Source organism: Brassica rapa, chromosome A02 (genome assembly GCF_000309985.2).
Source record: "Brassica rapa cultivar Chiifu-401-42 chromosome A02, CAAS_Brap_v3.01, whole genome shotgun sequence".
In the NCBI taxonomy this organism is placed as follows: domain Eukaryota; kingdom Viridiplantae; phylum Streptophyta; class Magnoliopsida; order Brassicales; family Brassicaceae; genus Brassica; species Brassica rapa.
Genome location: NC_024796.2, coordinates 27,076,985 through 27,103,624, shown reverse-complemented (window position 1 = coordinate 27,103,624; position 26,640 = coordinate 27,076,985). Strand labels below are relative to the sequence as shown.

Below are 26,640 nucleotides of genomic sequence, written 5' to 3'. Positions count from 1 at the left end.
TTAATTGTTTTTTCAAAGAACGTAACAAAAGCATATGAATCTGGATATGTAGATATCTTTGCTAGAGTATAAAATATTATCTATGTATTTCTTTTGATTGTGCGATGTTCCGAAAAAAAATGTGACGTGGGATGTCATGACGTGTGTGAATACTAATCAGTTAATTAATATTGAAGAAACATGACCAGATGGGAGAGAATGGTATCTTTCATATAAGACATTCAGATAAGTTTGAAGTTTTACAGGTCCCTCCAGAGACGTACTTACCCTTGTCATGAGAAAGATAATTGCCTTAGACCCCAATTTGTATAACACATTTTAGGGGTTCTATTTTAATTTCACTTTAAATTGGTTATATTGTATATATAAACTTCTCTTAGTTTTGGATTTAAACAATAATTTATTTATGCTATTTAGACTTATTTTATTCTATTTTAGACTTTTAAATTTAATTTATCATCTATCTTCATAAAACTATGACTTTATTTATTTAATTTTTAGACTTTAAATTATAATTTTTTAGCCTGTATAATTTAATTTTAACTATTGTAGTAATACATTTATAAGCTTACCATTTAACATATCTAAATAAGCACATATTTAATTAAACAATTATAAAATCTTCATAAATAATTTGAAATTTTGCATTTTTGGTTTAATAAACTATGTATTTTGTATTCTTTTAAGAAATAATATGTTTAATTTTTCATATGAATCTATAAATATTAAATACATATTTTTTGTAAAGTTTTATGTAATAAATATTTATTACTAATTATAAAAACTTATTTACTCTAGCCTTAATTAGGCCCCCAAACACCTAGGCACGGCACTGGGTCCCTCGCTAGTTACTAAGTGATTTACTAAACATAATCATATACGTAAAAGACCTGAAAATTTCGATATGAATATGTGTACATATGTCATAGCAATAAATAATCAATTAGAGAATGACTACTAGTTTGGTGGTGGACAAGTGCCTAAGAAATGCATGGCGTGTTCTACTTAACATTTTGCAAAGCTTCAAACACTATCGCCTTGTAAAATTACACCCAATTCGACAGTTTTTCAAACAGTGAACATACAATAATAATAGAGCCATTGATCAATGTCACTTGATCGGTCGGGTGTTTTCTCTTTTTGGATATGTTATGATATCTGCTACGACTTTGTATTTCTTTGGTTCTCAACAAAACGATTTAGTAACAACAAAATAGAAGATTTCAAGGGTAAATGAATAACAATACCAATGATATTTATATTTGTTTTATATGTCTATCAAGTGATGAATGAACACATCGAAGCCATTTAGTAGTAAGCTACTTTCCGGTAGTTTTTAACAACGACGTCAATGATTAAGTGAAATGGACCATAGTTTATTTTATAGATAAGTTTTTTTTTTGTTCACTTAATACTTTCATTAGAAAACTAGAAATCTGGGCCTGGCCCAATTACAACACTAAAGCTGAGTTGAAACAAAGAGACGATCGAATGGTCGCCTTAGCTAAAGAATCCGAACGAAAGTTTTCGGATCTAGGAAAATGAGAGATAGAGATAGATGCAAATTCAGAGGAAATCATGCGTATATCGTAGATGATGCCGACGATTTCTTTTCTCTGGAGGTTGCTGTTGATTGCTCTGACGAGCGTTAGGTTATCGGTGAAGGCCTTGATCTTGTGGAAACCCAAAGCCAGGGCCTTCCTTAGTGCTGATCGCATCGCTACTGCTTCAGCAATCAGTGGTGAGCTGACGGAGTGTTGGATCGCGGAGCCTTGGAGCCGATCTGGGAGTCCTTGTCCTTCGAAAGTCCAAGCCAAGCCTGCCCGTTGGGTGTCTTTTTCCCAAGCCGCGTCTGTTGTGCATCTGATGGTCTCGTTGCTGTCTAGGCCCACGTCCTTTTGTTGATTCCTCTGGTGCGTGATCTTGGGTACCTCCTTTGGTGCTTTCTCTTTGTTTTGTGCTACGTTCCATTCTCTCGCTAGTGCTAATCCTTTTGTGGCTGTTTCCTCAGGTGAGAATCTTCTGTTCTCGAAGATGAGGTTGTTTCTGGAGGTCCAGAGAATCCAGCATACCCAAGGTAGTACGTCTCCTGAAATTCCAGTAGGGGGAAGGCAGACTAGTCTCCTGAAGATGTTTATCGCTCCGTGGAAAGTTTCCCCCGCAGCTAGGTGAACTGCATTCTTCAGAGGTATCAACTCCCACACCTTCTTAGCAAAATCGCATTCAAAGAAGATATGCAATGTAGTTTCTTCCTCATCGCATCTTGGGCACTTGGTGTTTACTAATAGGCCTCTTCGCTTCAGATTCTCTCCTAAGGGCAAGGCGTTGTGGAGGATTGTCCACATGAAGAGCTTCAGCTTGGGGGAGATCGAGTCCATCCAAACATCTTTGATCCAGTTCACCTCCGGAACAAAGGGATTTGTCGTTGGCTGTAGGGTCTTCAGAGTTGCCGCATAGTACCCGGATTTTGTGGAGTAGACTCCAGAAGGGAGTGGTTGCCATATTATCTTGTCCTCTGCTCCAAGTTCACTCGGGTGCAGGCCTTTTATTTGTGCCTCCAGTTCTGGTAAGACCTCTTTGATTCTCTTGGTGTTCCATTGTAGTTCCGTGGTTAGTAGGTCTGCTACTGTAAGGTCTAAATCTGCTTCTTTAATTGGACCACACGGTTTCACTTGATCATCCAGAGAGATCCAGACATCTTGCCAGACTCTTGTAGTCTGTCCATTTCCAATACTCTTCCCTAGCTTTTCCTTTAGGAGTTCTCTCCCCCAGAGAATGCCTCTCCATCCATGTGATGCAACACTGGGGTTAGCTACATTTAGGAAACTCTGATTTTTGCAGTATTTTCCTGTTAGTATCCTGGCTAGTAGGCAATTAGGCACTGTGATGATTCTCCATGCCACTTTTGCTAAGAGAGCTTGGTTGAACAGTTGTATGTCTCTGAAGCCTAACCCCCCTTCTGCTTTTGGTTTAGTTAGCTTGTCCCAAGACACCCAGCACATTTTCTTGTTACCCTCTGGGCCGTCCCACCAAAATCTCGTTAACACACTTTGAATTCTTTTGCAGAGGCTGACTGGGATTTGGAAGCACGACATGGTGTGGGTTGGGATTGCAGTGAGGACCGACTTTAGCATTGTCATCTTCCCTGCTCTCGACAAGCGCCTTGTGGAGAGACTAACTGCCCTTTGGCGAATCCTGTCGACTACTGAGGTGAAAAGATCTTTCTTTCTTCTCCCGAAATGCTCTGGTAGGCCTAGATACATACCAAGCCCCCCTTCCTTACTGATCCCGAGTATTACTTTCGTGGCTTCTTTGACTTCAGGTGGCGTTTTTGAGGAAAAGGTGACCGCTGACTTCGCTGTATTTATCTGTTGTCCTGATGCGTTACCATACTCGTGAAGTATCGCCATCAGGGCCCTGCTACTTTTTGCTGAGGCTTGCGTGAAGAACATTGTGTCATCTGCGAAAAGCAGATGATTGACTCTAGGGCATCCCCGGGCCACTTTGATTCCATAGAGTGAGCCTTCCTGTTCTGCTCTCCTGCACAGGCCTGAAAGGACCTCTCCGGACAGAATGAAGAGATATGGGGACAAGGGATCTCCCTGGCGTATTCCTCGGTAAGGTTGTACTAAACCATACACTGTGTCATTGATGAGATAGGAATAGGAAACCGTTGAGATGCATTGTAGTAGCCAGTTAGTCCATATTTCATGGAAACCCAGTCTTCTCAGCACTTGTTCAATGAATTTCCACTCTACTCTGTCGTATGCTTTCGACATATCCGTCTTCACTGCCATTGTGCATTTCTTGACTGCTTTGGAGGTCTTTAGGAATTGTAGAACTTCGTGGGTTATTAAAACGTTGTCTGAGATGATCCTTCCTGGAATAAACGCTGACTGGTTTTCTGAGATGATTGAGCTTAGGACTGGCTTTAGACGTAGAGATAGTAGCTTCGAGATGATCTTATAATAGACATTGCACAGAGCAATTGGTCTATAATCTTCTACTCTTTTTGCATCCAATGACTTGGGGATTAGTCTGACATAAGTTTTGTTTATTGTCTGTGCGAGTGTCCCCGTGGTGAAGAAGCTCTGAATCTCCTTCGTGATTGCTGGGGCTAGCACCTCCCAGTTTGATTGAAAGAAACTAGCTGAAAAGCCATCAGGCCCTGGTGCTTTATCTGCATGGATTGAGAAGGTAGCCTCTTTGATCTCTTCTGTTGTTGGAATCTTAATAAGATCCTCATTTTGCTTCTGGATCACGCATGGTTTCAGGGCTTTTGAGATTGTCTGCGTTCCATCAAAATTGTTTGACGTGAAGAGATCAGAGTAGAACTTGCAGATGACTGTTGAGATCTGTTCTTCTTCGTATTGAGGTATCCCATCCTCATCTTCTAGAACTGACATTCTGTTCTTTGCCTTTCTGATCTTGGTAATCGCATGAAAATAGCCCGTGTTCGAGTCTCCTAATGTTAGCCATAGGTTCCTACTGCGTTGTTTCCAGAATTCCTCTTCCTCCTTGTAATGTTTCAAGAGTTTAACATTGATCTCATGAATCAGGCCTTCGTCCGAGAGGGGATCCGACATAGCTTCATCCAACTGCTTCTTGAGCTTTCTAAGCTCTTCTTGCTATTTTCATGGTGCTTCTTGCACCAACTGCAAATGGCGTGCCTTACTCTGGAAAGCCTGTCCTCCACTTGTAGGTAGGGAAACTCCTCCCAGGTTGCTTTCACTAGGAGCTTAACTTCTTGATTTTCCTTAAGTCTTTGATCGTATCTGAAGATACTTAAACCTCTTTTCCTTGTTGTATCCAGGAATGAGATGAGAGGTCTGTGATCAGACCCTTCGAACCTGAGATAGACGCTTCGGCATGACGGGAAGAGGTCGGTCCAGTCACTATTGCTGATTGATCTATCCAGCCTGCATTGGACTAAGTGTGAGTGTCTTCTCCCCCTCCATGATAGGTAACTTCCTGAGTGCTTTAGATCGAATAGGTCGTTTTGTGACAAGAAAGATCGAAACGCTCCAAACGTGCTCTCTGCTCTATCCGGTCCTCCACATTTTTCACTATTATCAATGAGCTCATTGAATTCCCCTGTTAGGAACCAAGGGCCGCTTGTATTTAGCTTAGAAATTTCGTTCCATACTTCCAGTCTCTTCGTGTGGTCTGGTTCACCATAGACAAAAGTTGTATGATAGGACAGTCCTTTGTAGGAGATAGTCGTATCTATATAGTTTTTTGTTGCCGAGATGATTGTAACTTCTATGTATGGTTTCCAGGTTAGGAACACTCCTCCTCCCGTGCTATGTGGAGGAACAGCATAATACTTCTCAGGGTATCTCCACTTTAGATCTTCAAGGACTGTTTCTGTGGGGTTTTTTGTCTCCATGAGAAAGACGATGTCAGGAGAGTTCCTGCGGTCGATCTCCTTTAGGCGCTGGACTGTAATGGGGTTCCCCAACCCACAACAGTTCCAGCTCAGAATGGCTAAGGAGCCTGGTGTGGAAGAGACCGAAAATCCGGTTTCTTCCTTGCCATAGCCGGGATTAATTGGATTGGTGGGTTCCTAGAAGCATCAGATGGTCCTGTCTTATCTGTAGTTCTCTCTGTCCTTGCGCCTCCTTTAGATTTCCTCTTTTCTGCTGTCACCCCTTTAGGTGAGTTCTGGACTTGTGACAACTTCCTCTTCTTTGAGCTAGCTCCTCTGAGAATATTAGGACTCGCTCTTATTTGCTTCCTTTTTGCCGTCCTAGTTGACTTTCGTCGCACCTTGTTCTGGAACTCTTTTAGTGTCTCCTCTCCGTCTGAGTCTTTTTGCTTTGTTTGCTCTGTTTGTGATTCAGTACTTCCCGCTGCTGGGCTTACAATGATTGACCTTATTCTTGTTTGTTGGTTCCCTTCTAAATCAGTTGTCTCTTGTGTCGCAACCTGGAGGACATCACTGTAACGCGGATCTTGTCCCCAGTCCTCTTCTCTAGTGGGTGGGGTATAGGGAGTAGAGGGGTCTGGGAAGAGAGGTGCTTGAAACGGGTTCTCATTTAGCGGAGGAGGTGTGACTGGGTTGCTGTCTGCTGCTCTTTGTCTCCTCTGTTCGGTCGGGACTCCTTGCCCAGATGCCAAGAGTCTCTCAACTGTTTCTTCCAGCATTCCATTGGCGTCCCCATATAGAACTCTTTGTCTCCTAGCTGCTGCTTCTACTGGGTCCGGGCAGCTCAGGTACTGTCTAGTAACCTCTTGTAACTCTTCCATTATAGCTCCCCTAGCTAGCGCCTGATCGTTTATTAAAACATTTGGTGGAGCTTCTTGATGCGCAGGTAGAGTTGTTTCCTTTGGTGTGTCGTCACTAGAGGATCTGACGTTTCCTGTGGTTGTGTCAGGAACAGAAACTAGTCTCGGTCGCCATTGTCCCAAGCTTCTCTGGGGGAAAAGGTCTTTTCCTCTGCTACCCTGTCTGCTAGAGTTCTCTCTGTTTCTTGAGTATGGTGGGGAGGCATAGCTCTGAGATCTCTCTTGCACAGGTTTGCTCTTCCATGTTTGGTTGGAAGTTTCCAAACCAACAGTGGTTTTCTCTGGAGGAGGATTACGGGTTTGCTTTGTGCTTACTCTTTCTCCAAAGCTCCTGCCATGTCTGTCTACCCTTTCATGGAAAGTGTTGGGAGGTTGCTTGGGAAGGTCTGTACTCTTCTCCCTTGGATAGTTTCCTGAGACCTTTCTTTGGGTGGCTGAGGTTTGATAGTATCGGTTCTCTGGAGTAGGCCTAGTACTGTTAGAGGTGTGAGGGTATTCTCCTCCTCGGTTGGAGGTTTTTTCCTCGACTCTTGTCTCCGTGAGCGTCTGTTTGTAGTCTTCCTCCTTCTTTTTCTTGGGGCACTGTTTTCGCAGGTGGAGTAGCGAGTAGCAGTATGAGCAATGCGCCTCTAGTTTCTCATACTCCAAGTAGATGGGGCTTTCTTCTCCTGAGTCGAATTCGACAATCGATTCTTTAATTAGTGGTTTCAGACCATCCACTAAAACTCGCACTCTTGCCGACGTCCTGGTTAGCTCATGGTTTTCGAGTGTTCCCAACTCTTGGCCCACCCTGACTACCATATCATCGTGCCAGTAATGTAGAGGTAGTCCTTTGAATTTTATCCAGAACGGAATCATTGATGGGAAAGTAGCAGAAATGACAGGTTCCCACCTTTGGAGAATGACCATCCAGTAAGCGAAGTGGTAAGGTCTATTGTCTAGAACTCTCCTTAAATATCTTCTCGTTCAAATCTGAACTGGAAACAGTTGTTTCCCAGATCTGAACCTACAGCTCTTCCTTGCAGGTTCCATTTCCGTGGTAGAGCAGGTATCAAAGCCCAGATTCTCTGCTCTTGGGGGTTTGTAAGTCTTCCTATGAGGGTAAGTGTGTTGTCCTTGATAAGAGCTGCAGTATCAAGGCTAGGTGCCTTGATTCTTTTGATTCCTTCCCCACCGCCTTCTCTCATATGTTTCTTCCCTTTCTCTTCTTCAGTGTATCTAGGTGCCATGATCTCGTTACTTCTGCTTTGAGTCAAGAAGCCTTAGTAACCAAACCGTCTGCTGGAGGAGTTGACAGTCGACTCCTATCTGTCACAGTTTGAGGTGTGCTTGTACGTAAACTTAGTGTGGGATTGGGACTGTAGCTTGTGACTTGAGCTGGGGAGTGAGCAATGGTTTGTGGGGGAGTATAGATGGTGCTGAGGCTGTAGATTTGTGTGTGAAGCTCAAAGAAAATGGAGATCTGAGACTTGAAGCTTCAAAATCTAGTTGATCGCCTTTGCGGAGGATGCTTCTTCAGGTAACAGAATAGGGCTTCCAAGAGTAGCAAGGAGAGAGACTGATGTTTTCTTTCCTAACTTGGAAAGAAAGTGAGTAGTCCCTTTCCTACTTTTGTCCGTTGGACTTTGCTATACCTTTACCTCGAAACCCGTGCCTGGGAGAGAACTCTCGACCAGCGTTCTCACAAGAGAATCTTTTATAGATAAGTTAAGGAAACAAATTTCGATATAAAAAAAAGAAGACAAAAGCTTAAACTCCCCTTTTGCTTTGTTAATGATGTGACGGAACTAATATGCGATGTTTTGTACCCGCTAGATATCATAGTTCTTTACATATCAAACGCTCTTGAAGGATGATATAACTATAAAATATACACAACTAGGATCAGCCGCTCTACGCGCTGAATATTTGTCATTTGTCTAATTAGTGACTGATCGTATTTTACAACGTTAATTTTTGGATGAAAATGTGGATTGGATTGTAATAGCATGTGTTTGTTATTATATACCTTCGGAGGCGTCTCTGAGCAGAGCAAGCTTAGGCCTATGCCTTATTTTATTTTAAATGTTATATAATTAAAGTAGAAATGCTTCTCTGTATATTGAATTGAAAAGAAAAAGAAAAAAGCACTAATAAAAATTCATAATTATCATACTTATATTTTAGTTTCAAAAATTAAATTGGGCTTTTGGCGTGTTAGGAATTTCGTTGGCGTTTGTCTTTATATAAATGAAGTTCTTGTTGATTTTATCTTACAATTACGAAAATTATGACATGTTTACCGTAAAAATATGTATTGAAATAATATGCTATGCATTGTAGTGGTAAGTGGCCCTAGAGTTTATAACAGGTGACGTGGCCAGAGTTTTGTTTGTGGTGGTATACGGAACTAACAGCTCTCGGAGAAAGAGCTATGTCCGCAAATAATGTAAGCTCGGTAAAGTAGGTAACCTACCCAAAGTCTACCAATATGTTCAAGCGTCATATCTTCATTCAAAAGGTATATTTTCATCTTCTCATCTCGGAGTCTCTTTGATCAGTCGAAGTAGCTAGTTATGTGTTTCTAAAAAGGTAACGTGAGGGTTAGATCATTAATTTTATTTTATTTTATTTTACTGTTTATCAACCGCTGGTTTTGATTATTGTTCCATGGATATCAATGGATTGGTTTGATCCGTTTTGCCTTATTTTCCATTAATAAGAGCATCAACTTGAGATACAAGTTAGAACACAAGCCCATGCGGCCATGCAGTTCTCAGGTAAACAAGGATTTTACCGGTCCATCTCGAACCGCAATCGGTTTACCCCAACCAAAATCGTTTCCAAACATATTGAACCGTGGAGAGCTAGCAACAAGGACCAAATTGTTCACCACCAAACCATTCGGTATTTTCGGATCCTTCACCTAATTGTCAGCAACTCGTTTGAATTCTTCATTTGTCACCCCACAGTTTTGTTTAGTTTCAAAGCAGCTCAGCCCAGTCCATTGTTAAGCATTTCTCCAGCGGTTGTGGTGGCTGTCGCCAATCCGATTGGAGGGTTTAGTCTCTGTCTCATATTGCAATGAGTCACTTCTTCCGGGTTGAGCCCACTCTTTCTGATTATCGATCGCCACATATGGGCCAACACAGCTTGAAACGAAGAGATTTTCAGATCCACATCAGAACCAGCAACCTCGCTGTTGGCTATCGCTTTGAGCTCAGATATATGTCTACTCGTGAACCGAAATATCATCTTTTGTAGATCCGCCAACGATAAGAAACGCCATATCCGATGAACACTCCATCTTTCAACTCCGTTACTTGGACCGCAAGCAAAGATTCTGAGACCTCTTCCTAGCTTTCAACTCTGGAAAAAAACTCAGTCCAGTAAGCAGACATCACTCACCGAGACAGTTTTAGCCGCTGCATGCACGAATTTGACACCTGAACCATCGCATTCTACGAAAAATATCACATGTTTATCATTTACCTGAATGCGCCGGGAGTTCGAATCCTCTTGCTGAATCTCGCATCGGATCGATCCTTCCACGACGTGGAGTCTGCCGAAACAGATCTTATCGGACTGAAGCCATTCGCTATGCTTTTATCCCACGGAGACCTCACGTACCACCACGAGAAATGTATGCTCGAATGTCTCCTCTCCTCTTCTTCTTCCTCGATATTGGAGGAAGACGTGTCTGAAGCGTTTTTAACATTTTTTATATTAATTTTATATAAAATTAATAACAAATTCCAATATTTTTTTTTGTTAATTTTTACAATTGTACAAGAAGAAAAGGAGATGAAGATACATGTATCAGTATTTGTTATTTATATTTATTTATGAAAAATACATAGTATTATTACAAATATTATTCGAGTTTTAATGTATATAAAAATCAGTTAGCGCAGTCAATCTCACACTGGCATCCGAAATTTCTAGTAAGGCATTTACTTATCAGTAGTTTTTTCTTTGTGAAACATAAGGCTTTACAGCTATCGGGAGTACATCTTGGAGGGTTGGGATTTTTTGATGATTGTACAGGTGTTAAAGTTGTGTGACACCACCTATTTTCTCCTGTCCGAGCAATAGCCCTTTCTCCTGTTATTAATAATTAAAAGAGAAACTACTTAGAATGACTCTAAACAATCATGAAATAACTAAAGTAACTCTTATAAATTTAAAACTACTAGAGTAACTTTCAGAACATTGAAATTTACGATTTTGCCATTATTAATAATTATACCAAAATTGAAAAAAAAAGGAAAATAGAATTTACCTTTTGTCGGGGTTCGACAACGACAGAAACACAAAACCTCTCCTCGTCGTCTCCGTCATCTCCATCTCCAACCCTCTCTTACCTCTCCTCGTCGCCTCCGGCATCTCCATCTCCGACCTTCTCTTTTCCTTCAGAAGATAAGCAAATCGTTTTTGTCTCAGTCACATCGGCCTTCGTCTCCGTCTCTTTGTTTCTGGACAAACCCAAATCGATTTCGGCTCAGTCACATCCGGTTTCAGTTGCAGCTTACTCTAATCCGTGAGTCTTTAATCTATGCTATTCAAGTTTTTTTTTTATTGTTTATTAGTTGATTCCAAGTTAAAAAATTAGAACCCTAATTCCCAATTTCTTCTAAACTTCGAATTTCAAATCAATTTAATTAAAAAACGTGAGAATTGTGAAAGATTCTATTTGATTGTTTGAAATTGTTTCCTTTTTGGGTATGATGTTTTCATCGGATTGTAACATTGCTTCTTATTTTTTGTAGGTATGGCTTCTTCTTCGGGTGCAAGAAAGTATCCGAAAAGGCTGTATGATGTTGATAAAACCCCAATTCAGAGTAGGAGCATGAACCATAGTTGTTTTTTGGCCAACATTCAAGCGGTGGTAGAAGCTGTCGGGGATGATGTTGTGTCTGAGTTGAGGGAATCAGCTGTTGGAGTGATTCTGAAGCTAAAAGAGTTGGAATACACTTGGTCTGCTTCTTGCGTTCACCATTTTCTCGCCAATCAATTGGCTATCGAGAGCACTCATGAGATGTGGTCCTTGATAGACTGTATGCCGCTGCGGTTTTCTTTGTACGAATTTGGAGAAATTACGGGGCTAAATTGTGATCCTTTCGACAATAATGAGATTTGGGATGTGGAGCATGAAAGTTTCTGGCTGGAGATGAACGTGCCGACATCAGAAGGACCTACATTGAAAGAGCTACAAGCCCTTTTTCCTATTTGCAGAAACTGGTCTCGAGAGAAGCGAGTGATGATAGGTTTGTTGTGTCTGCTATGCATTGGGATATTTGGAATTTCAAGCAACAGCAGAATCCCTTTACATTGTGCTAAAAGAGTGATGGATCCAGAAGCTTTCCAATGATATCCATGGGGTCGTGTAGGATTTACCAGCCTTCTTGAGTCTATTAAAGTACTCACCTATGATGGAAAGAAGAGTTACACACTTCATGGTTGTGTTCATGCGCTCTTAATATGGGTTTTTGAGTTTGTCCCTCGTCTAGGAGAGAAATATGGGAATCGGAGAGAAGGTGCTGGTGTCCCTCTTCTGTCATGGCGGGGATCTCGTCCGCGCATTAACTTCTCAGATTTCTGTGCCCAAGAAAAGAGAACATATCAGAAGGTATGTAGAGAAGTATTAAGTTTCTGTAATTAAATTTAAATTATTTTTTAACTAATCATGTATATATTACACAGGTTCGTGTGAGACACATGGTTGAAAAGCCAATAGAGGATAGATATCCGCAGTAGGAAGATAATAAATTACATACTGAGCTGGATAACTTGATTCAGGACATCCTCAAAGGTCAGCTTGATGAAAGGTATTGGGAAGTAATGCCTGCTACGAAATCGACAAAGAGAAAAAGTCACGTGAACCCACCTTGTGTTCTTGATACCATGGATGTGGGTCCTTCTACTAAGCGAACGAAGGACACAGAACATGTCAATGGTTGCCACACATCAGAAACGGTATGTAGCTATCATTTTGAATGAATATGTTATTTCTGACCAGTGGCTTAATTTTTCTTTGGTCTGTGAATTGCTTATAGGTTGTATCTCACAACATCGCCATACTTGGGTTGGTTGAGTCGGTGAAGAACCTGACTGCAAAAATTGATGGAATAGATGTTATTGTAGCTGACAAGGTTAGCGAGAAACTGGACGCAACCATACAAGCTAAAGTGGATGCTAAGGTGGGTTTATATAAGGATGAGGTAATGATGAAGATTGCCATGTTGGTGGAAGACGTAAAGAATCTTAAAAAGAAGGCTGGTGTCAACATTCCTATCGATGTAGCTAACTCCAATGATCACAACTCCATTGTGCCAGAAGAGGATGATGCTTCTAGCAATGAGTTGGTATGTTTTCTGAGACTCATCTTCTCTGTTAATTTGTTAATATCACTAACACTTGTATTCTATTACACAGTCATGGATGCTTCAGAAGAAGATAAATTCACAAGATGGTTTACCAATCGAATGTGTTGTTAAAAAGGAGAAAAAGAAGACGATGGTGAAGCCGGAGCGTAAGACCACTGATGTGAAAAATAAAGGGAAGAAAGCTGAAGTGCCAGTGAAGAAAGTGAAGAAGGAGAAAGCATTTGTCATCCCAGAACTAAATGACAAATCTATTTCTTCAGGAGATTGGAAGAATCATTTGGAGTGGGAAAAGAGTAATAAGTGTAGACAAGTGATGCAAGAACTTGCTTCAACTTTGGAGAAGGTAAAGCTCAAACGAAAACCCCACTTGACAAAGACTCAAGTATGGCCGTTTGTAGGGAACTCAACTGTCAAGCGTATAATCACTGGCGTCACTCCATCTACGGTGTCGTACGACCCATTTGCTAAAGTTGAGTCACAGAAATTGGTGAAAGTTATGGACTTTATTAAGCGAGATTTGTAAGTGTCTTCTCTTGCCTCTAATATTCTCTTCCATCCTATTTCTTCTTATATATATGGTGCTTGAATGCTCTGTTTTAGGGAACAAGAGGAATCTGGATATGGTGAGTTTTGCGCTCAGTTTTACTTAAAGATAATGGTGCCAAGAGATGAGTGGCCAACAGATAAGTACGGCTGGCTGTCTGACTCGGTGAGTTTTCTAAACTGAGCATCGGATTCATAAGATTAATGGCTTACAGATTTTAAGTAATTGTTTTCATTGTTACAGCACATTGCCGCAGCGATGCTCATGTTTCACAGACGTTCCATGCAATCCTTATCTCCATATTCTTCATCTCGAGTTGCATTTCTAGATCGGTGGTTCGTGAAGTCATGGGTTAATGACTTCGAAAAACAGGACAAGAAGAAGATTGAGGTGTCAGATATGTACATCAAGGCTTTCAATGGAGAATATCCGGAACAGTTTGTGACCGGGAAGAAATGGTATGAAGATGTCGACACCTTGTTCCTCTGCCACCATGTTAACGGAGACCATTGGGTTGCTCTACGCATTGATTTACGGAAGTCGACAATCCATGTATATGATAGTATTCCGAGTGTGGTGAAGGAACATAAGGATCTGACGGAGGAGTGCAGACCGTTCATGAAAATGATTCCACTGGTGCTTAACAAGATGCTGCCTCCAAATTCGGGAAGGAAGAAGACTGAGCAGCAGTTCGCCTTACGTAGGCACAAGGATGCCCCCCGGAACGATGACCCAGGAGATTGTGGTGTGTACTCTTTGAAGTACATTGAATGTCTTGCTATTGGATGTACTTTTCAGGGCTTGAGTGATACGATCATACCGGAACAAAGAATGAAGTTGGCAGCAGAGATCTATGAAGAGGTGGCCGAGGTTGATGCAGAAGCATGATTTACTGGTTGCTTTGACCATCGCATTCTACGAAAAATATCACATGTTTATCATTTACCTGAATGCGCCGGGAGTTCGAATCCTCTTGCTGAATCTCGCATCAGATCGATCCTTCCACGACGTGGAGTCTGCCGAAACAGCTCTTATCGGACTGAAGCCATTCGCTATGCTTTTATCCCACGGAGACCTCACGTACCACCACGAGAAATGTATGCTCGAATGTCTCCTCTCCTCTTCTTCTTCCTCGATATTGGAGGAAGACGTGTCTGAAGCGCTTTTACCATTTTTTATATTAATTTTTATATAAAATTAATAACAAATTCCAATATATTTTTGGGCTTCTTTCAAAACCAACCTAAAATTTGGAGTCAATTCCAAAACCAACCTCTTTTTTTTTGTCATTACTATTCATCCTTGAAAGTTCCAAATCCTCCTTATGTTTTTCAATTATTTACCAAAGTGCCATTATTAAATAATTATTTAATAATTTCGAAAATGAGAAAAAACCTATTACACCCTAAACATTTCTTCTTATTTACAACAATGCCATTATCATCAATTTTCCAACCACCATGAACCACCATTTTTGAGCTCTTAAAACCTCAAGAATTCAATTTGTAACTACTTTTTTCTCTTTCTAAACTAACAAATCTTCATTTTCTCTCATTTCCTCTTCATTTTCATCTGAAAATCTTTCATAACTTCCATTTTTGTAATCTAAACTTTCATATTTTCGAGTTTATTCAGTGGTTAGTCGAAAAAGGTGGTTCTTTTTGGTCATATTTGGAGCTTGGACGGTGGTAAATGGTGGAAACGAGCTTTACACAAGAAAAAAATAACTATTTACTGGGTTTTTGTCATTTTTCATATCTGTGTCGCGATAGTAGACTGTTTTGTATGTCTACTCTTATGTGTAGACGTACGATGCGATCTATTGTTCAACGCACAGGTTACTTTTGCAATTAACCAAAATAATTTTTTTTTGTATAGTAGACTTCCCTAGAAGTCTGCATCTTAACCTTTGAAAACAAAAACAAAAAAATAGGTAGACTTACTAAGAAGTCTACGTAAAGAGGTTAGTTTTTGCATTTGGCCAAACTCTATGCAACTTTTGACTTTTCATAGTAGACTTCACCAGAAGTCTACATTATGTAGACTACTATGGAAGTCTACAAAAGGTCAATTTTGCATTTGACCAAAACTTTAACTCCGTTGAATAGGTTAGTTTTGTATTTGACTAAAAGATTATATAGTTGACCAAATCAAAAAATAGTGTAGACTTCATATTCAGTCTACTATTCTCAGGAAAAAAAACGTAGATTGCATATGAAAGTCTACTTTTTTATTTTGGTCAAATGCAAAACTAACCTTTCGAATTTGGGGTAGATTTCAGTTGAAGTCTACACATGTGTAGACGTTCATATCAATCTATTTGTACTAAGTCAAATTTGGTCAATTGCAAAAACTAACCTGTTTTAAAAAATTAAAAAATGTAGACTGTAAATGAAGTCTCCTTTGGAAAGTCAAATTTTGGTTGAATTCTGGTCAATTGCAAAAACTAACCTTTTCAAAATGTAGACTGAAAATAAAGTCTACACGTATAAAATTACAACTTTTTTTTAAATACAAATGATAACCCATGGATTTTTCAATTGCAAAAACTAACCCTAATTATAGACTAAGTTGACAGTCTACAAACGTAAACTGAAAAAACAATCTATTATTATGTAGACGGATTATAAAGTCTACATATAAAAATCTATAATAGATGGATTTGTGTATTATTCGTAATGTATTTTCAAGATTTTTTAGTTTGACAGTGTGCGTTAGTTAATTCTAATGGTCTTGAGGTATTTTGAAAATATAATCTTTTATAATTATTAAATTATCAACATTTTGATTTTACTGTCTAGTTAGCTAATAAGTGTAGATGTCTTTATAAGTCTACTTTATAATTTCAAAAGTGAAAAGAGAATACTTGTTGTGGTTGAAGAATGTTAGTTTATGGAAGAGTGATATGTAAGATCATTTCTACGTACCTTGAGAAAAAAATCAGAAATATTAGAATGGGACTCTCTTATGTTGATTATTAGTATTTATGTGTTTTTATTTATTCCTTACTGCACATAATTTTACAATAGAGATAGACAAGTGTGAAACTTATAAACTTATATTGAATTTGTGGTCTTGAGTCAATATTATGTGCCATGTTTTATTGCTTTTAAGTTGTGTTACGTGATGAAATTTTGTTGAACTGTGAGTCTTAACTTTGATGTATTCCTTTGGAGTTGTATTAAACAAGTCTACTTTCGGTCGAGTACACTTCAGTACAGAATATCCAAGAAAATTACATAATACAGCAGTGATACAAAAGCACAATACAATATAGCTAGTACAAAGGCATATAATACAAACACCTATTACCAAAAACTTCATATCCTCCAATTCTAGCCAAAAAATGGTTGCACAATCAGGGCAGTTGAAGCGGCCACAAAGAGTGCAATCAACGATAGAACATAGACTTGGCCAATGAATGTGGCCATGGCTTAAAATACAAGAACTCCATAGACATACTGATGCTGCAAAATTAAACAGAGGAGAGTTGATTTTTAATACACACTCATGGATCTATAAAAGCTATGTCTATCTAGAAAACATAAGTTCGGTAATCTAAAAATCAATTTGCATTAATAAAAGGCAAAAATTAGAAACCTGCAATGTCCGTAACAGTTGGTTGTGATACAGTATTGACAGTGGATACAAAGCTTCCGCCTTCTTGCAATTTTCTCGTCTCAGAGAGTTTCAAGATCGCTATTGAAGTCTACAACCGGTGGAGAATCTCTCTTAAACGCCTGTTAAACAAACAAACAAACAAAGTAAGACTCAAATCTTTTTTTGCTCTTCTGATTAAGAGAATTAAAAGTGGGACCAACCTAGACCGAGCCATGCCAAGACGGTAGGTCAGTCCTCTAAAGTGAAAGTCCCAGCCTGATAACCGATAGGCACCTCACTTGCCAGCAAGCTGTCAATGCCGGTTATGGCAGAAGAATCATCACTACTCTAGCTAGATTGCTTATAGCCTACTCATGATTTCTCTTGAAAAGAGTAGAGAAGCTGAACCTGCAAGGAAAAAGCAGACTAGAAATGTCAAGGGAAAACTCCAAGGATTAACTATCAAGTTCAGTGAATATTACGAGCTGAAGTTACAATATTGTTGTGATTAGTTGTTTTGAGGTGGCCCTCTTCTTTCTCAAGCCCTTCAAAAGCTGCAAAAAAACAACCACTCGAACTTAAACCAGGCCCTTACGGGTAAAACAAAACTGAACTCTGAGATTTAACGAATCAGTTTGTACATTCACACAAGACATGAACCAGATAAAGAGAAAATTACCCCAACAGTTGGATAGAGAGACATACATACACAATGTTCCTTCGCCGGCTCAGATCTGAAAAAAAAAAGCAAAAGGTTACTTAAAAACGGCACGACTCTGACAACGACGACGAGACACGACATCGACAAAGACTTCAACAAAGACCAAAATCTGTGAATCAACATGAAACAGAACAAATCGAAGACTACTACCTTGCAGAGGGAAGATATAGCAGCAGCAGCGGGACGGCAACCAGTGTAAGCGGCAGAAACGGGTTGACTTCACCGGAAATCGCCCGAGAGAGAGAGAGAGAGAGAGAGAGAGAGAGAGAGAGAGAGAGAGAGAGAGAGAGAGAGAGAGAGAGAGAGAGAGAGAGAGTAACGGCCGCTAGGGTTTGTCTTTTTTTACCAAATGAAGACTAAAAATTGTATTTATATGTCGGGAAAGTTATCCGGTTAGGTTAAAACTTTTCTGGTTTAATACTTGTTAGATTATATTATTTTGGTTAAATTAAATTGTTTCCGGTTCTGTAGACACACAAGTAGGTCTACAATCGGTATGTCTATTACAATTTTTTATATATATTTTTATATATTTGAATAATTTATTTTTTTGTTCTTTATTTATATATATATAATTTATTTATTTTTTCTTTATTTTTATAATAAGTTTAATATATGATATCATTTCCGTTTCCATAAAAACAAAATTTAATCAATCTTTTTTGTAATTTCAGGTCTTATTAAACTAAAAAAGACGTCTACTATACCCTAAATTAATCAATTGTATCCTAGTAGACCAAAAAGACGTCTACTATACCCTAAATTTAATTTAAAATTTAAGATATTTTGTAAATACCAATAAAATAGACTGAAAAGGACGTCTGCAGATAAATAGACTTTATTGTAGGTCTACGAAACCCTAAACCCTAAACCACAAATCTCAAACACTAAATGTTTTGCTTGATAATCAAAAAGTCTCAATTGTACAAAATATAAACTACTAAACATTACTATGCAGATTTAAGATAACAAAACAATAAAAAAACAAAATCTAAAATCCAACCCTATGAAATCAACCACTAAAAGACATAACATGTAAGAACATTTTGTTTCTAAACTATGAACATTGTCTAACACATGATAACCAAATTAGTATATATTCTTCAAAATTGTTCAATTATATGAAATTTTAATTTATTTAGTTCATGTTATCCATTATATTGATGATTAGTTAAAAATATCACAATAATTATTTTTATACATTTTCAAAATTAAATTATTAGATCAAATTAGAGTGTAGACTACAAAATAAGTCTATAAGGTAGACATCGTAGGAAATCTATATATATGTAGACTTCTTTTATTACGTGTAGACTTCCGAAGGATAGAAACGTAAAATACATTTCTGTTTTTTTGTTTGGTCATAAGGGTTAACTAGTATTTTCACTATCCTTTTAAGTTGGTTTTGTATTTGACTGAAAGTGGGGTACACTTTTAGATTTGACTTGAATATTTGGGTTGTTTTTAGCAAATGTCCCTATATTTTTTTGTTAATTTTTACAATTGTACAAGAAGAAAAGGAGATGAAGATACATGTATCAATATTTGTTATTTATATTTATTTATGACAAATACATAGTATTATTATAAATATTATTCGAGTTTTAATGTATATAAAAAATCAGTTAGCGCAGTCAATCCGACACATGCATCCGTAATTTATTCTAAGGCATTTACTTATCAGTGCTTTTTTCTTTTTGAGACATAAGGCTTTACAGCTATCGGGAGTACATCTTGGAGGGTTGGGATTTTTTGATGATGGTATAGGTGTTAAAGTTGTGAAACACCACCTATTTTCTCCTGTCCGAGCAATAGCCCTTTCTCCTGTTATTAATAATTAAAACATAACTTTATTTTTCATATTTAAAGTAAAAAAAAAATCATTTCTCGTAAAACATATGTTTAAGGAGTATTCTGCATTTTTTTTAAACGGAAAGTTTATTAATCTTTTGTTTATCACTGATTATTCTTAGAAAATCATTAAACTCAATAATATAAAATTAAATATGTAACCTATGTAGGTATATAAAATAAATGGCATCAAATAAAATTTATTTTTGAATGATTATAAAATACATTAATAAAGCTGTAAATGTAAACACAAACCAAACAGAAGAATTGCGAGCATAACGAAACCAATAAACCAAGGTTTGAAAGCAACTTTCATTTTTGATAATGAAATAATGGTGTTTTAAAAATTAGAACGACATAGAAGTACATTTATAGATGAATCACAAATTGAAACAAGTCTAATTTAAGCTATACATCTTTTCAAATTCCAATATAAACGGATCTAGTTTGACAAAAACAAAAAATCACAACCACTTGTTTTTAAATTTATTAAATAAAAATAGCCTTTTTATATTTAATTTAAAGTATTTTTGATATGCATAAACAATAATTCGATTAAGTCACAGATTCAGAATTTATATAATATATATAGTCTATTATATATGTTTGGAGTCTATTTTAGAGTCATTTCAGGTTCACATACGTTTGAGGAACTTTGTTGATTTCAGAATTATTTGAGTTGCAGAACTGTAAAGACGTGTCCGAAATTTGGCGATGGACGGAGACCTTCCCACGCTGGGATTGAGCTCATATTTTGACACAAGATAGATATTTGAGTTACCTTTCCTATTCCATCGGTTTGAGGTCCATCTGAAGGTTAAATATAGAGTTATGATCATTTCACTGAAGAATGGTATGTCAAACTCGCGAGAGGAAACTGTCGAAGAAATGAAGGAGTGTCGATCAATAATGACCCTTTGGTGTCGATCGACACTGATGAAAGTAGATGGCCGAGTCTATTTCAAGACCGACTGAGACCCAGAAGTCACCACAAATTAACAGGATGCCTTTGGCCAACTCAAAATTCTATTTATGTGTTTTATTAGTTGTTGTTTAGGGTATTCTTTCTTTTATGATTTATATTATTTTATTTTAGGTTTTCTCTTAGGTTAAAAAAATATAAAAGAATTCCTTCAGAATCTTCTTGGAACTCCTTTGGTTTTTGTATTGATTTCTATTTTATATATTGGATTGATCGATGGATGTCGAGAAGGATGCCAATGACAATCTATAATGCCCTGCCCTACATGTTTCTTAGATGGTTTTTTTTGCAGTGTATTATAAAACTGTTTTGCATGTTAAGTTCTTCCCTGCTATTATCAGAAATTACAGTTTCATAAAAATACATTTGTAACCATATCATAATATAAATTTCTCTGATGCTCATCATACACATCACCCACATTATTTCCAAATATATAATGTACTTGGTCCTCGTAATAAATAGCATTGCACTATAAGTTGGTTTTTCGAACTGTTTTGTTCACAAAAGTAGGCACGTTTTTACCACCAAATAAAATAATGCCAAAACGTGTATCTATCTATATTATTAAAATTAATATAATTTTGGTATTGTTTGGAAACATGGATAACATAATAAATGAGAATTGTTTGGAGACACATGTAGTAGATTAAATATTTATTTTTATTTACACATTTAGTCAATGTATTTATAATAAATTAAATACTTCAGTTTTGTATTTCGTTTTTATTTACACATTTCATCACTGTATTTAAAATCAATTTAAATTAATTAATTACAATTTTGTCGTTTCTTTGTGGTGAAAATAAAAACTAAAACTAAAATATATAGTATATATATTATGTAAAACAATTTTAAATATAGTATTACTTTATTTAGTTTAGTCAAATATAAAAAAAATTGAGAATTCAGTTTTCAAAAGAACAAAATATCATAAAATCTATAATAATAAAGTTGGGTATGCTCTTTCCTCGTTAAGCCACATCAGCACGCAGGGGTGGGCAAATAATATGTTACCGGTGATGTGTGTCTATGCCGCATATAAAAAAAAGTATTTCTGGTTTTCATGGAATTACGGTGACGTGAGCAATTTGGTGTTTCGAAAAGCATGGAACAAGACACAGATGTGATCCACAATGAAAGGAGTAACGAATGGAGATTTTTCTTTGATAATTTATGATTTTTGTTGGTATGCGATCTGACTTTCTCTCCATGTAGATTGATCGTTGTTTCACCGCTTCAAGTGAGTCGAAGCATAGATTTGAAAAAAAATTCATTGACGTACGGGATGGAGTCTATCACTTGGGCAGGAAAGGATTATCTTGGTCTTTTTAATACTAGGAGAAAAAAGAGTGAGCTTTGCTTCGTATGGAGTTTGATCTTCAGCCGTGTGATACTTCTTGTTGGGGCAATAGTGGATTTGTTGGAAGTGGAGTCTACAGCAGGAAAACAAATATTTTTGTCAGATCGCTTTTCCTAAGTGCAAGGTTCATCCATTTTTCTCTTGTGGGATCATTGTCACGTGGGATGTGGAGGAGTCTGAGTTTGTGTATCAAATATTAGATCATAGTTTATCTTCCATCCTTACATGTTTATGATACACGCTATGGTATCACATACATAAGAAATAAGATTCAAAAGTAATATTTCCTTAAAGCATTAAGAATAGAGTTTTGGTATTTTTCCTTTTAAGATACTTTAAGCAGTTTTTCAAATATTCGTAGGGTTATGATTTGTATAACCCTATATAAAAAGAGATCTAATCTTACTATACAAAGCTTAGTTTTTCAAAGTTGTTAATTAACATGACGATGACACATGACAATTAAAAATTTAAGATGATGATATGTGTTAAAATTTATCATATTTAATAATATAAATATAATAAGATAATAACACAAAAGAATTATTTAATCGTAGTTTTCCTTTTTAAATACTAAACAAAGATAATAATAGCAAAAGATTATTTGATGGTTTTTACTTGACAATAATTTCCTTTTTCTAATTTTTTTTTTCCTTTTTACAATTCCTAAACAAAAAATATGTATAATAATTTACTTAATAGTAATTTTTCGTTTTGTAAAATCGTTTTTTAAAATACTAAATAAAGATAACATCAAAAGATTATTTGATAGTTTTTTTTAGTTGACAATAATTTCATTTTTATATTTTTTTCCTTTTTACAATTCCTAAAAAAAATATGTATAATAATTTACTTAATACTAATTTTCGTTTTCTAAAATAAAAAAATATAAATTTGAAAATTTGTTTGATAGTAATTATCCCTTTATAAAATTTTCTACAAAATGAAATTGGTTAAAAAGTGTTTAATTGTAGTTTTCTCTTTTTTTCAAATCTAAAAAAATGTAAAATAAGTATTTCAAATATTTTCATATAATAATAGACTCTATTATTTAAATACTAAATTTATGTTTAAGAAATCATAATCCAAAAAGGATTACATTATTTTTTGTAACTGAAAGGATTACAATTATTCACATCTATATATAAGATTAAACTCTCCTATATTTTGTGACCAAACATAATTGCTTAATATATCATAATTAATCATATAAATATAATAAGATAATAACACAAAATTCTTTAATAGTAATTTTCCTTTTTAAAATCCTAAACAAAGATAATAGCAAAACATAATTTGATAGTTTTTAGTTGACAATAATTTCCATTTTCTGATTTTTTCTTTTTTACAATTCTTAAAAAATGTATAGTAATTTACTTAATAATAATTTTCGTTTTCTAAAATCATAAAGAAAATATAATTGTAAAAATTTGTTTGATAGTAATTATCCTTTTATAAAATCTTCTACAAAAAAAATTGTTAAAGACTGTTTAATTGTAGTTTTCTTTTTTCTTCAAATCTAAACAAAAAATGTAAAACAAGTATTTCAAATATTTCCATATAATAATAAACTTTCTTATTTAAATAGTAAATTTTATGTTTAAGAAATCATAATCCAAAAAGGATTACAATATTCTTTTCTTTTTTTTTGTAACTGAAGGGATTAGAATAATTCACATCTATATATAAGATAAAACTCTACTATATTTTGTCACCAAACATAATTGATTAAAATCAGAACTCTCTCATATAAGAAAAACATTAGGTGCACTTTTTTTTGATATAACTTTATAATTATCATAAAATATGATGTTGTTGTGCGTAAGTTATTGACACAATTATGTGTGTTAGTTCTTATAGTCGATATAAAATTGGTTATTTTGTCATAGTAAGTCAATGTCAACATCAATTTATTATGTTACGTCAGTAACGATTGATCAATTCAGTATAAACGGTTTATTATGGTTATGTGAGTTAGATAATAATTTTAAATACTTGAACAAGAAGAAAAGGAGATGAAGATACATGTATCAATATTTGTTATTTATATTTATTTATGACAAATACATAGTATTATTATAAATATTATTCGAGTTTTAATGTATACTAGATATTGACCCGCCCTCGAGAGGGCGGGTATATTTTTTGTTTTTAAATTTTTTGCCTAATATAATTTATATGTTTGTGTGTTTTTATAGTTAGATCCAAATGTCTGCAGTCCAAAAAAACCAGACCTAAAAAAATTGAACCAAACCTATTCCAAAGACTCAGGCGTTTATGTTTAAAAAAATAACTGATGAATTTTAATTTTAAATATCCGTGAAATAATTACTTAATTTAATAATCTTATAAAAAAGTTATTGTTATTTATTATTTATCTTAATTGATTCATGGATTTTTTTTGGTTTAAATTTTAATTTGATTTGAAAACTATATATTATTAAGTTATATATATTTGCTATTTATATATACTGATTTATGGGTTGTTGGGTAATTGTATGTCATGATAATAATAAATATTTTTATTATATATTATTAAGATAACAAATATTTCTTTTTGTCTAAAACTAACAAATATTATTGAATGTGGGTTTGTGTTTGGATTGCATAAGTGTCCTTATCAGAGGAATATTTCGTGGAGGCTGTATACGTTTCGTACTGATGAATAATATGTACCTCTCAATTTTTTATGTATTAAGTATATTACGGTTAGTTATTTTTTGTAAGCATTACGGTTAGTTATAAGAAAGAAGAAGTACATTACGGTTGCATAAAATTCGTTGCTAATGGAAGTGGTTAATTACCATTCTAACATTAATGAGGGCAAATGAGTTGTTTGAAAATCTGATGGCATTTTAAGTAATATTCCACGGTATTAGAAGGGTAAATAATAAGAGTGATTCTGAATTAATAATATTGATAAAAAATCAGTTAGCGCAGTCAATCCGACACATGCATCCGTAATTTATTCTAAGGCATTTACTTATCAGTGCTTTTTTCTTTTTGAGACATAAGGCTTCACAGCTATCGGGAGTACATCTTGGAGGGTTGGGATTTTTTGATGATGGTATAGGTGTTAAAGTTGTGAAACACCACCTATTTTCTCCTGTCCGAGCAATAGCCCTTTCTCCTGTTATTAATAATTAAAACATAACTTTATTTTTCATATTTAAAGTAAAAAAACAATCATTTCTCGTAAAACATATGTTTAAGGAGTTTTGCATTTTTTTAAAGAAAGTTTATTAATCTTTTGTTTATCACTGATTATTCTTAGAAAATCATTAAACTCAATAATATAAAATTAAATATGTAACCTATGTAGGTATATAAAATAAATGGCATCAAATAAAATTTATTTTTGAATGATTATAAAATACATTAATAAAGCTGTAAATGTAAACACAAACCAAACAGAAGAATTGCGAGCATAACGAAACCAATAAACCAAGGTTTGAAAGCAACTTTCATCATTTTGATAATGAAATAATGGTGTTTTAAAAATTAGAACGACATAGAAGTACATTTATAGATGAATCACAAATTGAAACAAGTCTAATTTAAGCTATACATCTTTTCAAATTCCAATATAAACGGATCTAGTTTGACAAAAACAAAAAATCACAACCACTTGTTTTTAAATTTATTAAATAAAAATAGCCTTTTTATATTTAATTTAAAGTATTTTTGATATGCATAAACAATAATTCGATTAAGTCACAGATTCAGAATTTATATAATATATATAGTCTATTATATATGTTTGGAGTCTATTTTAGAGTCATTTCAGGTTCACATACGTTTGAGGAACTTTGTTGATTTCAGAATTATTTGAGTTGCAGAACTGTAAAGACGTGTCCGAAATTTGGCGATGGACGGAGACCTTCCCACGCTGGGATTGAGCTCATATTTTGACACAAGATAGATATTTGAGTTACCTTTCCTATTCCATCGGTTTGAGGTCCATCTGAAGGTTAAATATAGAGTTATGATCATTTCACTGAAGAATGGTATGTCAAACTCGCGAGAGGAAACTGTCGAAGAAATGAAGGAGTGTCGATCAATAATGACCCTTTGGTGTCGATCGACACTGATGAAAGTAGATGGCCGAGTCTATTTCAAGACCGACTGAGACCCAGAAGTCACCACAAATTAACAGGATGCCTTTGGCCAACTCAAAATTCTATTTATGTGTTTTATTAGTTGTTGTTTAGGGTATTCTTTCTTTTATGATTTATATTATTTTATTTTAGGTTTTCTCTTAGGTTAAAAAAATATAAAAGAATTCCTTCAGAATCTTCTTGGAACTCCTTTGGTTTTTGTATTGATTTCTATTTTATATATTGGATTGATCGATGGATGTCGAGAAGGATGCCAATGACAATCTATAATGCCCTGCCCTACATGTTTCTTAGATGGTTTTTTTTGCAGTGTATTATAAAACTGTTTTGCATGTTAAGTTCTTCCCTGCTATTATCAGAAATTACAGTTTCATAAAAATACATTTGTAACCATATCATAATATAAATTTCTCTGATGCTCATCATACACATCACCCACATTATTTCCAAATATATAATGTACTTGGTCCTCGTAATAAATAGCATTGCACTATAAGTTGGTTTTTCGAACTGTTTTGTTCACAAAAGTAGGCACGTTTTTACCACCAAATAAAATAATGCCAAAACGTGTATCTATCTATATTATTAAAATTAATATAATTTTGGTATTGTTTGGAAACATGGATAACATAATAAATGAGAATTGTTTGGAGACACATGTAGTAGATTAAATATTTATTTTTATTTACACATTTAGTCAATGTATTTATAATAAATTAAATACTTCAGTTTTGTATTTCGTTTTTATTTACACATTTCATCACTGTATTTAAAATCAATTTAAATTAATTAATTACAATTTTGTCGT

The 26,640-nt window shown here is 35.4% G+C and overlaps 3 protein-coding genes and 1 long non-coding RNA gene across 5 annotated transcripts; 1 reads left to right on the top strand and 3 right to left on the bottom strand.

Moving 5' to 3' along the window:
• Window positions 1-1,451: 1,451 nt before the first annotated feature.
• Window positions 1,452-4,586, bottom strand: LOC117132014. Its single transcript, XM_033285311.1, has one exon. The coding sequence runs from the start codon at window positions 4,584-4,586 to the stop codon at window positions 1,452-1,454; it is 3,135 nt and encodes a 1,044-aa protein (XP_033141202.1).
• A 4,675-nt stretch (window positions 4,587-9,261) lies between these two features.
• Window positions 9,262-10,659, bottom strand: LOC108870591. The gene is made up of 3 exons (XM_033285310.1): window positions 10,550-10,659; window positions 9,676-9,829; window positions 9,262-9,627 (listed from the first exon to the last, which is right to left on the bottom strand). The coding sequence occupies exons 1-3, from the start codon at window positions 10,657-10,659 to the stop codon at window positions 9,262-9,264; spliced, it is 630 nt and encodes a 209-aa protein (XP_033141201.1).
• Window positions 10,660-12,085: 1,426 nt separating this feature from the next.
• Window positions 12,086-16,550, top strand: LOC117131884. The gene is made up of 5 exons (XM_033284850.1): window positions 12,086-12,243; window positions 12,324-12,632; window positions 12,703-13,172; window positions 13,254-13,362; window positions 13,441-16,550. The coding sequence occupies exons 1-5, from the start codon at window positions 12,109-12,111 to the stop codon at window positions 14,083-14,085; spliced, it is 1,668 nt and encodes a 555-aa protein (XP_033140741.1). The 5' UTR covers window positions 12,086-12,108; the 3' UTR covers window positions 14,086-16,550.
• On the bottom strand, window positions 16,374-25,188 carry LOC103839777. 2 transcript variants are annotated; one of them, XR_004455322.1, is made up of 8 exons: window positions 25,122-25,188; window positions 19,625-24,844; window positions 17,669-19,342; window positions 17,477-17,531; window positions 17,280-17,351; window positions 17,019-17,205; window positions 16,798-16,937; window positions 16,374-16,664 (listed from the first exon to the last, which is right to left on the bottom strand). It is a non-coding gene; the product is annotated as an uncharacterized LOC103839777 (long non-coding RNA). The 2 variants fall into 2 exon arrangements; XR_004455321.1 differs by having other exon boundaries at window positions 17,293-17,351.
• Between the last annotated feature and the right edge of the window lie 1,452 nt (window positions 25,189-26,640).

Coding starts and splice junctions, on each gene's coding strand:
- LOC117132014 (XM_033285311.1), bottom strand. CDS start 4,586: ATGTCGGATCCCCTCTCGGACGAAGGCCTGATTCATGAGATCAATGTT.
- LOC108870591 (XM_033285310.1), bottom strand. CDS start 10,659: ATGGAGATGCCGGAGGCGACGAGGAGAGGTAAGAGAGGGTTGGAGATG. Junction 9,830..10,549: donor TTGTCGAACCCCGACAAAAG/GTAAATTCTATT, acceptor CTGTTTCGGCAG/ACTCCACGTCGTGGAAGGAT. Junction 9,628..9,675: donor CAGCGGCTAAAACTGTCTCG/GTGAGTGATGTC, acceptor CAGAGTTGAAAG/CTAGGAAGAGGTCTCAGAAT.
- LOC117131884 (XM_033284850.1), top strand. CDS start 12,109: ATGCCTGCTACGAAATCGACAAAGAGAAAAAGTCACGTGAACCCACCT. Junction 13,173..13,253: donor GACTTTATTAAGCGAGATTT/GTAAGTGTCTTC, acceptor GCTCTGTTTTAG/GGAACAAGAGGAATCTGGAT. Junction 13,363..13,440: donor ACGGCTGGCTGTCTGACTCG/GTGAGTTTTCTA, acceptor TCATTGTTACAG/CACATTGCCGCAGCGATGCT.